The sequence below is a fragment of the Daphnia carinata genome, chromosome 9 (assembly GCF_022539665.2).
Source record: "Daphnia carinata strain CSIRO-1 chromosome 9, CSIRO_AGI_Dcar_HiC_V3, whole genome shotgun sequence".
In the NCBI taxonomy this organism is placed as follows: domain Eukaryota; kingdom Metazoa; phylum Arthropoda; class Branchiopoda; order Diplostraca; family Daphniidae; genus Daphnia; species Daphnia carinata.
The window spans coordinates 6901649-6913366 of NC_081339.1; the positions used below are offsets into that span (position 1 = coordinate 6901649).

At 41.4% G+C, this 11718-nt stretch overlaps 5 protein-coding genes across 11 annotated transcripts in view; 2 read left to right on the plus strand and 3 right to left on the minus strand.

The window, feature by feature from the left end:
* The window catches only part of LOC130698017 (ATP-dependent RNA helicase DHX33-like), a 139396-nt gene that overhangs the window by 105293 nt on the left and 22385 nt on the right, over positions 1–11718 (plus strand). The window lies entirely within an intron of this gene.
* On the minus strand, positions 331–3452 carry LOC130697800 (poly(A) RNA polymerase GLD2-like). 7 transcript variants are annotated; one of them, XM_057520592.2, is made up of 10 exons: positions 3256–3452; positions 3005–3189; positions 2681–2932; positions 2329–2614; positions 2163–2264; positions 1923–2094; positions 1710–1853; positions 1319–1634; positions 1120–1235; positions 331–1057 (listed from the first exon to the last, which is right to left on the minus strand). In XM_057520592.2, exons 1-10 carry the CDS (start codon positions 3298–3300, stop codon positions 927–929), a joined length of 1749 nt encoding a protein of 582 aa, XP_057376575.1. In that variant the 5' UTR covers positions 3301–3452; the 3' UTR covers positions 331–926. The 7 variants fall into 7 exon arrangements, with proteins under 7 accessions (XP_057376575.1, XP_059352773.1, XP_059352775.1 ...); XM_059496790.1 differs by having other exon boundaries at positions 2329–2632; XM_059496792.1 differs by having other exon boundaries at positions 2681–2762; positions 2847–3189.
* LOC130697814 (enoyl-[acyl-carrier-protein] reductase, mitochondrial-like) lies at positions 4529–5953 on the minus strand. The gene is made up of 3 exons (XM_057520610.2): positions 5679–5953; positions 4848–5605; positions 4529–4778 (listed from the first exon to the last, which is right to left on the minus strand). The coding sequence occupies exons 1-3, from the start codon at positions 5847–5849 to the stop codon at positions 4622–4624; spliced, it is 1086 nt and encodes a 361-aa protein (XP_057376593.1). The 5' UTR covers positions 5850–5953; the 3' UTR covers positions 4529–4621.
* LOC130697825 (probable enoyl-CoA hydratase, mitochondrial) lies at positions 5978–7382 on the plus strand. Its single transcript, XM_057520623.2, has 6 exons — positions 5978–6151; positions 6221–6424; positions 6481–6605; positions 6664–6868; positions 6928–7115; positions 7180–7382. Exons 1-6 carry the CDS (start codon positions 6055–6057, stop codon positions 7243–7245), a joined length of 885 nt encoding a protein of 294 aa, XP_057376606.1. The 5' UTR covers positions 5978–6054; the 3' UTR covers positions 7246–7382.
* Positions 8267–11718, minus strand: part of LOC130697796 (GTPase-activating Rap/Ran-GAP domain-like protein 3) — a 26263-nt gene continuing 22811 nt past the window's right edge. Inside the window, 12 exon segments of the mRNA XM_059497060.1 lie at positions 8267–8539; positions 8542–8845; positions 8972–9110; positions 9277–9501; positions 9588–9671; positions 9752–9992; positions 10076–10189; positions 10258–10307; positions 10392–10610; positions 10787–10901; positions 11214–11390; positions 11489–11604. Coding sequence (XP_059353043.1) covers positions 8405–8539; positions 8542–8845; positions 8972–9110; positions 9277–9501; positions 9588–9671; positions 9752–9992; positions 10076–10189; positions 10258–10307; positions 10392–10610; positions 10787–10901; positions 11214–11390; positions 11489–11604 — 1919 coding nt within the window. The 3' untranslated portion in view covers positions 8267–8404.

Consider the following 11718-nt stretch of genomic DNA (forward strand, 5'->3'; position numbering starts at 1 on the left):
AATAGATGGCGGCGAACAAATGCCGAAAAAATTTTTAAGCCCGACTGATAAATAATTTAAGTCGGTCTAATAAATAAACTTAAGTCGGCTGATAAGCCGACTTTCTGCTGCATCGAAATTATTGTTACAGCTTTTTCCAGCTCCAAAATTATGGCAATCCGTAGCTTTTTTTGTGTGCGATTGGTGCGTCTGCGCCAAGCGCAGATGTAGCAGAAATATTCGGTGAGTGTATGTAGAGAATTAACTAAAAATCTGACCGGTAGAGGGCGATAGCAGTGAAACAGAAAAATATGCCGATATTTTTTTTCTGGGTAAAGCGGATTGCCAAAATTTTTGATTGATTGCCAAATTGTATTCCAAAAGAAAATTTATACATAATTCCAAAACATGAACCGAAAACAACATTCAGGCGAAAAAGCCATAGCAGCGCCTTTATATATGGGAACAGATTAAACAAATCGTATATGACTCCAATGTAAATGCATAGTCCAATCTAACCAATTAACGTCTCTTCTGCTTTGCGCTTGCACGCATTTCTTTGCTGGAGACCAGATGGTTACTAGCAATTAGTTTCAAACAAATGCAAAAAAGCAACTCGGGTCAAAATAGTGCACACATACAGAACATTGGATAAATCTTGACTTTACGCCCAAAGATTAGAAAAAAAAATTGGCACAAGACTTTGCAAGGCGAAAGGACAAATGGCAAAAAGAAATGGCCGGCAAACTAGCCCGGAATTTTCTTTTCCCCGTGGCTCAGTAGTCGTTTTTTCCTCCTGTTTTTCCACACATCGCTAAATAACAAGTTTAAAATTTAAAGAAGGCAAAATATTTTAAATTTTTCCCCTCTTCCTGTATCATTGGCGGCAATCTACTGCGCCGCATGCGGCATGGTGGCTTCCTTAGCTAAAGAATCAGCTGCTGCATTTAGGTCATGACACTCGATAGATCCTTGGTCTGGCTAATTTTAGCAGCCGATTGACGAAATACATCGACAATTTTCTGGAACGCCGCAGGATCGTATACAGAACGAGCCGTGTTGGTCCGATCAAATGGCTCTAAACCCAAACGTAACATACAATCATCGAAAAACATTTTAATTATCTTAATACTATACTACCTTCGATGCATATGTACTTCCAATGATGTGGATCATTTTTAGAAGACATATACTGTCGACACTGTTCCAAAGGAATTGTTCCACCAAGTCTTATAGACATTGCGTGCGCACCGTAGCTGAAAAATGCCAACGGAAAACATTAACTGCCTATAGTGCGAGGATGATACGAAAAAGCAGAAGCTGTCAACGCTTCACATACTTGAAATGATGTGCGTAGTAGTCTAGAAATCCGGCAAACAGCTGACCAAGTGTCATGTGATTATTGGACCGGAGTACTTTCAATTCATCATCTGTGAAGGTTTGCAGTCTACGAATATCTCCTTCTGGCCAGAACCTCTCGGCTCGCACCTTTTGCAGGCAAGGTAGGACAGGTACATGGACTCCGGCTTGAAGGTAATAAATTACCATCAACGTTAACGAGTAACTCGACATCGTCATCGATTTAGCTTCATTGATGTCGTGCTGTCTGGCCCATAGCTTGACAGCCAACACTAGCGGCCGCACTCGCCAGTCCACTATTTTCCAAGAAATAATAAATTGAAACTAACTCTAGTCGGAAATTATATTACAAAACATTGTTTCACACTTACATTGTGCGTATGTTTTGAGCAGGTGAGTATTGCGGATGCCGACAATGTTATTAAAGTTGAGATCAACTTCGAGATTAGTAATACTGTCGAAAAATCTCAAGATGGGGACTTTGGCTCTGATGACATCCAATTTCGTTAGAAAACCTATTAAGGATAAAAATTTCAAACCAAAATAAATAAATAAAATTAAATTTACAAGTCCGATTCACGCACGACATTGTTTGAGGGCTTTTTGGACGCGGTAGAGATACTCTAGAGCATGGAAACGCTGATCGACATCGTGTCCTGATATAACTAAACAAAGGTCCATGTCACTGCTCTCTCCACCAAAACCTGATACACTCGATCCGACAATGTACAGTCCACACTGGTGCAAATAGTAGCTCTGTTATTGTGAAAAGAAATCATTGCTTTACTGGTAAACCTGGGAATAAGATAACAACAAATATTCACTCTGATGTAGTGGTGGACCATTTCTCGAAGTCGTAACTTACGTCGAAGAGTTTCTTGAGTTTGTTCGTGGCTAGTGTACTTGCACCAAATGGCGTGAGACAACTACATTAATAACAATTTTCAATGTGAGCAGGTTAGGATTTGAAGTTTTACTTTTGTCAGATACCCTATCCCATTCGCTTCCATTGAGCAAACTGTCGGGCCGGTGTGAACGTAGCTGAATGTTAAGTAGGCAGGCTGATGGAACTATGGGCGGCAAACCTTCGCAGCAGTCCTGGAAACGGCGCTTGGGACGGGAGGCCACAGGTTCCGCGCCGCTCGGTTTTGCTGATGAAGGATTAAGAAGAGGACTTGGGCTACGACTTGTTCGATTGTTCTGGTAGTGCCGTTTTGTTCCCCTTGGTTCGTTACTGTCGACACTGCTGCTGCAGCCACTTCCTCCATTACTTCCCCTAATCAAACAGGAACCCCTTGGAATTTGAGAAAAAACAACACAACGTCAATTATTCGAATAGTACCTAAGTGGGCTGCTTTTTGGGCACGAGTGCCTGTACTTTTGAAAGTGGCCTGGTGTTGATGACTGAGAAGAGATTCCGCTATCTGTGGGAGAAAGTGATCTGATCTCAGTATTTTTCCGACAGTCAATTGCCATCAAGGGATGATTCAACTCGTTAAATTTCTCACAATGACGCCTCTCATGTTCATCACCACCGCTCTGAAACACTTCATCTTCATATTTTGTTGTGCAAACATTTGACTGTGGGATTGACCTGCAAGAGAATAATGGGCTAGGCTGGCTCTGGTCTCGCTGACAAACATTGTTTGAAATTCCTGTGTGATACTTTTGGTTGAATGACGACGAGCTACACTGTGGGTTCTCGTTGAGTTGGTGGTGTGACAGGGATCTGTACATGCCTGCATGAGGATTCCTGTGAGCTGGATGAGGAGGATACCTCACATTGCAGTTTGGCATGTAACTCATGAGGGATGGGGAGAATGGCTGAAGATTTTCACTCTGAAACATGATCTATGGAAAGAAACAGCCGTTAGACGAACAGATGCGTTTCAGGCACTCAAAGGCTGAGGATCTAACTTTTCCGAAGGGATCTGCAACAATGTAATAGTGGAGAGGGTGCATCCGATTTCTAACACCGCCTTCTGATTCTGTAAACAGCGGCAAAATATAACTTAGGGCAAGAAATGGGCAGGTATTACGTGATTGAGTGCTAGGATCAAGAGAAAACGTCTTCCCTCATTCCTTTCCTTTGTTAAAAAGCCTACTTCAAAAAGCCGGATCGATTGGTTATACATGTGCACCACTTTACATCAACTTCAAATGATTCTAGCAGAAGGCGCAACTCAGCCAAACCCGCGGTGCCAAATTTTTAAATAAAAACAAAAAAAAGAAGATAAAACTTTCACCGTTTTTACGTCTGTCGATTTGTTGTTTACCTGTCTTGTCTATCATATTCTCTGTATGGTATGTCAGCCTGGCACCGCGCCAATATTTTATTGTACATAACTGTCTATACAGTGAGACGAATCACATTTGAAATCAATAGTATCCATTGTGGGTGCTATTTCACACATGTATTGAATCACCAACGTTTCTTCGGTACAACGGAAGATTGTGCACATTTTGCCGTTCAGAGTATTTTATTTCTTAAGAAAAATAATATTTCATAATCAAACAATGACACCGTTTGTTCGTGGCTTAAAATATTTATCAATGTGGTGTTTCAAAGGTGACATTTCAATTAAATGTAACGGTTATTCTCTGACATTACCAAATGGTCTACTGGTCTAAGGCGCCAAACAAGAATGTATAAACCAGTTTTCATCAATTGCACACGTGGCATTCTATCAGAGATAAGTTTAAATCTTATCGTTTGATCAAATGTTACTGATATCTCTTTTTTCACGAGGACTGCGTATCTAATCGATTCGCAATTTGGAAATTATTAAACTGTTGACTATTTCAGATCTCGTTTCAACTCCGCTATTTTAGAGATTTCTGGTGATTTCTTTTATTTTTCTTAACGACAATGTGTTTCTTCTGATCAAGATGTTTTTTTTTTAATATTTACTTCAAAACACCTTTTTGCGGTCGTTCATCTAGAACTTGAAGCTGTAACATAATAACAGTCTAGGAAACACGACAATATAATGGACTTTTCATTGCGATTAGGACAGCCGTTTAAAAAAACATCAAAGCGATGCTATATGATTGCGTATCAGCGAGATCGGAATCAATGTTGCTGTTGTGAAAGTGCCAGATATTTTTTCATTAAGAAAGTTTAGTTGCCCGTTTCGCAAGAATTAGTTTGGTACGTACTGAAGTTTGCAAACTGCATCCAAACAGAAAGTTTCGTAAGTACTTAAACATTTCAACTTCAAAACAAATGAGATAAACTCCATCTAACTGAGTTCATAGTGAACACATTTAAGTTTAAATAAGGCTAGAACTTGAAAATAAATTTGGTTTCATGAAAGCGAGTAGTATCACATGATCGAGCCAGGGCCTCTTGGAAAGAATCTAGAGGCACGAATTCGTGCTTGGGTGCCACTAAGGACCCTTGTTTTGCCATGTTGCAAAGCGTCGCTAACATATCCTTCCTAAACATGAATTGATTCATCTGAAGAATTATAGTGATTCTAGTGGGATAAAGTTTAGGCTATCATTACCGTTCGGTGGAGTTAGGTCCATGCTGCCAGTTCCAGCGCGTCATCCAGTATCCAACAAGACGAATATTCTTGAAAATGAAAGCAGATGTCGGTACCACAAGTGGCTGTCGTGACATTCCTCCATAGGTGACCAGTGTGCCGTTTTCTGCCATAGCTTTTACCAGTTCAATCACGGCCTTCCCACTAACGCAATTTAACACTAATTTCGGTTGGGCAAGTTCTCCGCTTTTGAACAGTTTGGACGACCGGAACTCTTCTTCAGTCAACACGTAATCAGCGCCTAGATCTTGCAAGTCTCGCTTTAATTTCTCGATTCCTTCTCTATTCCGTACTATGTTGACAGTCCGGAAGCCTAAATGACGGGCAATTTGGATGACATTTTGTCCTACGGCGCTGTTGGCTGCATTTTGCAAGACTGTGTCGCCTTTATTAAGTGTTTCAAAATCCTGGAGCATTCGAAAGGCTGTGCAAGGATTTACTGCTAAAGTTGCAGCCATGGCTGGATCCAAATCATTTGGAATTTTGATTAAATTTGTTTCCTCATCAAGTGCATAAGACCGCCAAGTTCCCCATGCATTTGTTCCAGGAATCACCCAGTCTCCAACTTTAAGCTGTTTCACTTCATTTCCAACTTTTTCTATGACGCCAAAACCTTCATTTCCTAATGTGAATGGCAAGTCAGGCTTCACTCCGTATACTCCTTGGATTGTGTTTATGTCTGCTGGATTGATTGGAGCTTGAATCATTTTTACTAAAACCTTTAGTTTGGGAGAAAAATAAGAAAAAATCCGTCAAATTTCATGTAACTCGAAAATTCGGACAAAAAGTTACTTGCTTGCTAGCCATATCTGTCAATTGTAGAGTGAATTCTTCTTTCTTGACAACTTTAGCAGGATCCCCGAATTCCGTTAGGAAAAGTTTTAACGCGTTAACATGTTGATATCTTACATAACATCGAGTAAGACGTGGTGAAAATTTTTTTAATAATGCAAACGTGCCCATGGTGAAAACACTTACATGTAGTAAGAAAATTTACTTTCGTTTCACCACTTTTCACGTGGAGGAAACGTTGTAAACAAATCCAAACTTGTACTAATTGCTTGTAGCAGACAAATTCTTGTAGACGAAACAGCTGATCATTATCCTCGATCAGCTCATTCCTGTTACCAGGTCACTCTTTTAAACAAGTTCGACAAGATAAAACATCATGGCTTACTTTTGCCTAAATGCGTCAAAGATTGCCGTGTCTTTTCTCGCCAACCAGAGTCACTCAGCCCGGTTTGCTGCTTATCGCTTAGCGTCAAGTAATCAGAACAAACAAATTTTCCCATGTCAAGGCTCTGTTCTCCAATCATGGTTTTTTTTTTCAACAGCGGCTCCTTCTTATCAACACATCGTCGTAGATAAGCAAGGAGCAAAAACGAATGTCGGTGTCATCACCTTGAACCGTCCAAAAGCTCTGAATGCTCTCTGTGATGCATTGATGCGAGAAGTGAGTGATGCTCTAGACGATCTGGAGAAGGACAAGGATGTTGGGGCAGTTATCATCACTGGCAGCGAAAAGGCTTTTGCTGCTGGTAAGCTAGACAGAGAAATGATACATGGTGAAACACTACATCACATTTACTACTAGGTGCGGACATCAAGGAAATGCAGAACAACACTTTTGCAGGTGTTTATGGAGGCAATTTTCTGAGCCATTGGAACAGGGTAGCCCAGTGCAAAAAACCAGTCATTGCTGCAGTAAATGGTTATGCTGTAAGTAACTGGTCATTAAAATTACCTCTCCGTTTATAGTAATATCTTTCCTGAATAGCTTGGTGGTGGTTGTGAATTGGCCATGATGTGTGACATTATCCTTGCCGGTGAGAATGCTCGATTCGGCCAACCTGAAATCGCAATTGGAACCATTCCGGGTGCTGGTGGCACCCAACGGCTGATTCGTAGCATCGGCAAATCCAAAGCTATGGAAATGTGCCTAACAGGCTTGCCTATTACCGCTCAAGAAGCTGAAAAACTAGGTAAGGTACACATGTTTTATTGCTTGAATGAATTTCACGTTTCTATTTACATTACCCAGGTCTGGTCAGTCGAGTATGTGCACCCAAAGAATTGGTTTCTGAGGCAGTTAAGATGGGTGAGAAGATAGCCTCTCATTCTAAATTGATTGTGGCCATGTGTAAAGAGAGTGTCAACCAGGCTTATGAGACTACACTTCAGGAAGGACTTTTATTTGAAAAACGTACTTTCCACACCACGTTTGCCACGGTAAATTGTATAATAACGATTGATGAAATGTTTTTTTTTATTAATGTTTTCACGTTTTCTATAGAGCGACCGTAAAGAAGGTATGACTGCTTTCGCCGAAAAGCGTTCGCCTAATTTTACTGATAGTTAAGAAGGGCATTTGTTCTCACGGTTGCCACTACCGCAACGTAATGGTTCAGGTCGTACTTCGTCCCTTTTTATACAGACAAATGTTCAATATATCAAGCTTGAGTCTATTAAAATAAAAACGCCAAACAACGTACACAACAGGTTCTTTTTTTTTTTTTTTTCCTTTTTTTTTTTTCTTTTTCTTCTGTTCCTTTTTTTTTTCTAGAAGAATCGCAATTTTGTTTCTGTATTTGAAAGAAAATCCAGTATCCAAAGCGTATGGGTTCAAGAAAAGGGGGGAGAGACATCGGATTATTATAAGATCACGTCAAGGAGTTGAATCCAAACGGTCGTCAATCTGTTCCCAAGTTGAGGTGGTTTTTTCTACGAATTGAAAAAACCCTTGGGGGTGTGCGTCTTGGTTCGTTACAAAGGAGAAGCCAACGATGCTGGAAAACGGATGGCAGATGCAGAACGTACACATCCAGAGCTGGATAGACTTGCGCACGACTAGATACGAGTTGATGCTGGAAACCGTACATGGCTAGAAAAAAAATCACACCTATTTTTTGGGGTGGAGGAGCAGGGTGGTTCATAGACAGTTTTGATTGATACGACGAGCAATTACACACACACACTGGATTCAGGGGTTTAAGGTGATTTGAAGGTTTGTTGGAATCACATTCAATTGGAGAGAGAGAAAGAGAGAGAGAGAGAGAAAGAAGAGACTGCGAGAAGTGATTAGATGAAGAAGTCAACAGAAGATAAAAATTTCTGGCTATGATGATATTCCTCTGGTTAGGGATTTGATATAATATTATTTTAATATTTTGAGATTTACATGGGGGAAGGGGGAGGTCACAGGCTAGAAGGTAAAGCAAATGGGCGGAGGGGGTGGCAATGGTTTGTGTACATTGGGGTGATGATGTTTTGATAAATCATGTAATTTTTTTATTGTTCCATTTTTTTTTTTTTGTTTGATGTTCTTTTTTTTTCTTTTAATTATGAATTCAAATAATGATGTTAGTAAATGAATTTGAATATTAAAAAAAAAAAAAAAAACAAACGACAAAACATAAGTGAAGTTTCCGAGAGGGGTGGTTTATCTTCTCGTTTTCAAGAACGAGACAGACTGTTTTTGTGTCTTAGCCTGGAACGATAAGAAATGTTGAAAAAGAAAACTATTTGAAAGCCTCCCACGTATTCTGCGGATTGATGTTGAAGAAGAGTTTTGGGCTGGGCGGTGGGCTCAGATAGACGTGACGCATACCTTCCAGCTCCTCGGCCATCAGGCTCAGTTTCCGGCTCCCGAGTCCGCCGCGTTGCCTTGCGGCGGTCGCGTTTTCGGCGAGCCGGAACACGACGAGCGCGGCGACGACGGCGCGTTGGGTGACGTCGACCCCGTCGTTGGCGACGCCGTGCAGCTCCGGCTAAATCCCGTCCCACTTCCGGCACCTCGCGAGCTGTTGGAACTCGCCCCGGGACTTCCTGGATTACTTCCGGCTCCTCCGCTTCCACCTTGCTGTTCCAGCCGGATGCGCAAATCTTTTCGGCTGTTCAATCGCGCCATTCGAGACACACCGCCCCGACCGGCCGGAGGCGGTGACGCCGTAACGTCATCCCTTTTTTTTTTTTTATAATTCAATTTTTGTTTAAAAAAGGAAAAACAAAAATAAAATAAAATGAGTTCATTATTGGCTTTAAAATTAAATTCTATATTGAAAAATAAAAATGTCTGTGTCCTGTACATTAGATACCTTCGGCTCATATTTCTGGCTGGAATGGGCGTGGTGGAGACGGGCGTCGCTGTGCAATTATTCGCCGATCCGCCACCGAGATTGTTCAATTGGATCCGATACAGCCGGAAGGGTTTGCCATCAGGTGAAGCTGTGACAAATGCACAAAAAGAAAAAAAAAGAAAAAAAAAACAAACCACATTTGAATACGTAAACAAACCGACCCACCATTGGGTTGATGAAACAAAAAAAAAAAAAAAAAAAATTCAATAAAAAAAATGAAAAAAAAAACGAAAAAAACATATCGCAGGTATTACAGTGAGGCGACGTGGGCGGAGACGAGTCCTTGTGATCCATGCGATCCATGCGTGTACCTCGCAGGCTGAAGAACTCTGGCGCCGTCGTGGCGAAGAAGACGTCGCTCTTGGAGGTGATGAGCGACAACCTGGGCATCACCATCGCCTGGATCAAATTCCCGTTGATGACCAGTCGGACTTCGATCGAATCGGCCGTAAAAGCCAAAATGTACGGGAACGCGCACACTGGAATAAAATCAAAAACATTTTTTTTTTTTTTTTTTTGGAAAACATGAAATAAATTAGTCGGCAAATGCGTTGATTGAACTTACCTATACTTTCGGGCACAGAATTCCAATGAAAATCGTGTTCACTGGACGCATTGATTTCGTCCAATTTTTGAAAATGGCACGTATCTGGCAAATTCATTTAAAAATAACATTTGAATTCATCAAATCGTTACGAAAATATGTGTTAAAGCAATGCCGATATATACTGTTGAAACAGAGGAGCAATTCGGGTTCTTCGTCCTCGTAGACGTCGATGGCGGCCACCAGATGGGCCCATTTGCCTTCGACATTGTAGAATCGTCTCGTTTCGCTGGTCCGCTCGTTAATCATGTCGAATTGGTGCCGGTAGCCGACGCAAATTTGATTTTCACCTTGGCCGCCGGCCGAGTAGCAATTGCCGGAATCGATGAGCGTCAGCACCAACGGCGACTCGCTCACCTGGAACTCCTATTGATTCCATACCAAAAATGGAAAATGATTTTTTTTTTTTTACCCCATTTCATGGCCATCTTTTCAAATTAGATTTTTACCCTTAAATATTGAAAGCCTTCGACTGTGTCTGTATCGCTGGTCGGACACCAGGCCGTCCAGGCTGCCGAATGGCGCCATTGAAGTAAAAGGATTTTTTTACCGACAGCTACCGCCTGTACCAATAAAAAAAAATTCCATATTTAAAAATAAATTCCAAAGTTCCAGGAATTGTTTTAAATACCATCCGAAGATGAGATCCGCCCAGTCTGGAAACAGCGTACAGGTGGGTGCCTACAACCCAATAAGAAAAAATCATAATTTCAAATTTCATTATTTAAAAAAAAAATATATATATTCGTTTAAAAATAGTGAAACCTTTTGTTCGTTCCAGACGCTGCTCTTTCAAATGCTGGCGGCTGAAAGCGGCCGGTTCTGATCCGCAGGCGTCCGATTCGAAGCTGGACAAGCGGAAAACGTGCATGCGGCTGTCTCTTCCGCGATCGGTGCGCACCAACAGGATGCCGTGAGCTTCGACGACAGTCAGCTGTTTGATCTGAACCGACTTGTCGAATATCATGCGACAGGTACCTCCCTCTAAATGTTCAATCAAAAAAAAAAAATAATAAATAAATAACAATCATCCAAACCCCGAAAATGGTAAGGATTTCAAACCTCACAAAGGATGGCACACACACACACACACATTATTTAAAAATAATAATAATAATAATAAATAAATCCGGCAACCATGGTAATTGCGTAATGTATACCTTCGACGACAAAGACGCCCGATTCGGTGGCCAAGATGAGACGGTGATCGGACCACGAGTCGCCGCAGATGATCTCGTAGTGGAAATCCGGATAGAAGCACTGCGGCTCCCAAGGCTAGGGACGGAACACATAGGTAACAACAAAAAGTAACATCAAGCTCCATCAATAATTAACCAGATTAATTTCTACCCACTGCCCCCCTTGCTTTCTACTCTATCAAATAAAATTTATTAAAAAAAAAAAAAAAAAAAAAAAGAGAGTGAGAGTTTGAGACGATGGACGAGCGAGGGGCCTCCGTGATTTCCCGCACTCCATCGTTAATTATCAATGCGGGGACGGGGGGGAGGTACTACTTGCCAAAGAGTTAAGACAACACACGTGATCTATTTTTAATTTTTTTTTTTTTTTAATTGTATAGTGTCTTACCGAACGTCGGAAGAGTCCGGTATTGGCCAGACTGGTGGGCGCGTCCCCTTTAACGATCGTGTCCAGTTTCAGGGCTTGGCCGACTCGGACAAACTCCACCTGACGGGCCTCTTCTCGCCGTCGCGAACTCCGACCACCTTCCGGCAGCACTTCGCTCAGCGCTCTTCTTTGTAGGCTCTACCGAGAAAAATCGAAATTGATGTGAGCATTTCAAACTGAAATTCTTTAAAAAAAAAAATAAAATAAATAAATAAACAATATGAAACGATGTTTACCCCACGATGTTCTGTCATAACCTCTGCGTACATGTCCCTGATGAGCATGTCCAGCGTGCGTTCGCGTTTCTGCGAAAAGATGGGCGTGTTGAACGCGGCCTTTTCGCCATTAATGACTGTTCGTCGTTCATTGATTTGTGTGTCCGTCCCCGGCGTTGGGTAACAAAAAAAAAAAAAAATAATAAAATAAAATAAAATAAATGATTATGGCGACGTGAGTCGATTGGACA

What these genes read in the sequence shown, in the direction of transcription:
- LOC130697800 (XM_059496787.1), bottom strand. Translation starts at nt 3,300, where the DNA reads ATGCACCCTCTCCACTATTACATTGTTGCAGATCCCTTCGGAAAA. An exon ending in ATGGAAGCGAATGGGATAGG is followed by an intron (nt 2,265 to 2,328) that starts GTATCTGACAAA and finishes TTATTAATGTAG; the next exon opens with TTGTCTCACGCCATTTGGTG. An exon ending in TGGTCCACCACTACATCAGA is followed by an intron (nt 2,095 to 2,162) that starts GTGAATATTTGT and finishes TCACAATAACAG; the next exon opens with AGCTACTATTTGCACCAGTG.
- LOC130697814 (XM_057520610.2), bottom strand. Translation starts at nt 5,849, where the DNA reads ATGGGCACGTTTGCATTATTAAAAAAATTTTCACCACGTCTTACTCGA. An exon ending in CAGATATGGCTAGCAAGCAA is followed by an intron (nt 5,606 to 5,678) that starts GTAACTTTTTGT and finishes CCCAAACTAAAG; the next exon opens with GTTTTAGTAAAAATGATTCA. An exon ending in GGACCTAACTCCACCGAACG is followed by an intron (nt 4,779 to 4,847) that starts GTAATGATAGCC and finishes ATTCATGTTTAG; the next exon opens with GAAGGATATGTTAGCGACGC.
- LOC130697825 (XM_057520623.2), top strand. Translation starts at nt 6,055, where the DNA reads ATGGCTTACTTTTGCCTAAATGCGTCAAAGATTGCCGTGTCTTTTCTC. An exon ending in CGAAAAGGCTTTTGCTGCTG is followed by an intron (nt 6,425 to 6,480) that starts GTAAGCTAGACA and finishes ATTTACTACTAG; the next exon opens with GTGCGGACATCAAGGAAATG. An exon ending in CTGCAGTAAATGGTTATGCT is followed by an intron (nt 6,606 to 6,663) that starts GTAAGTAACTGG and finishes TTTCCTGAATAG; the next exon opens with CTTGGTGGTGGTTGTGAATT.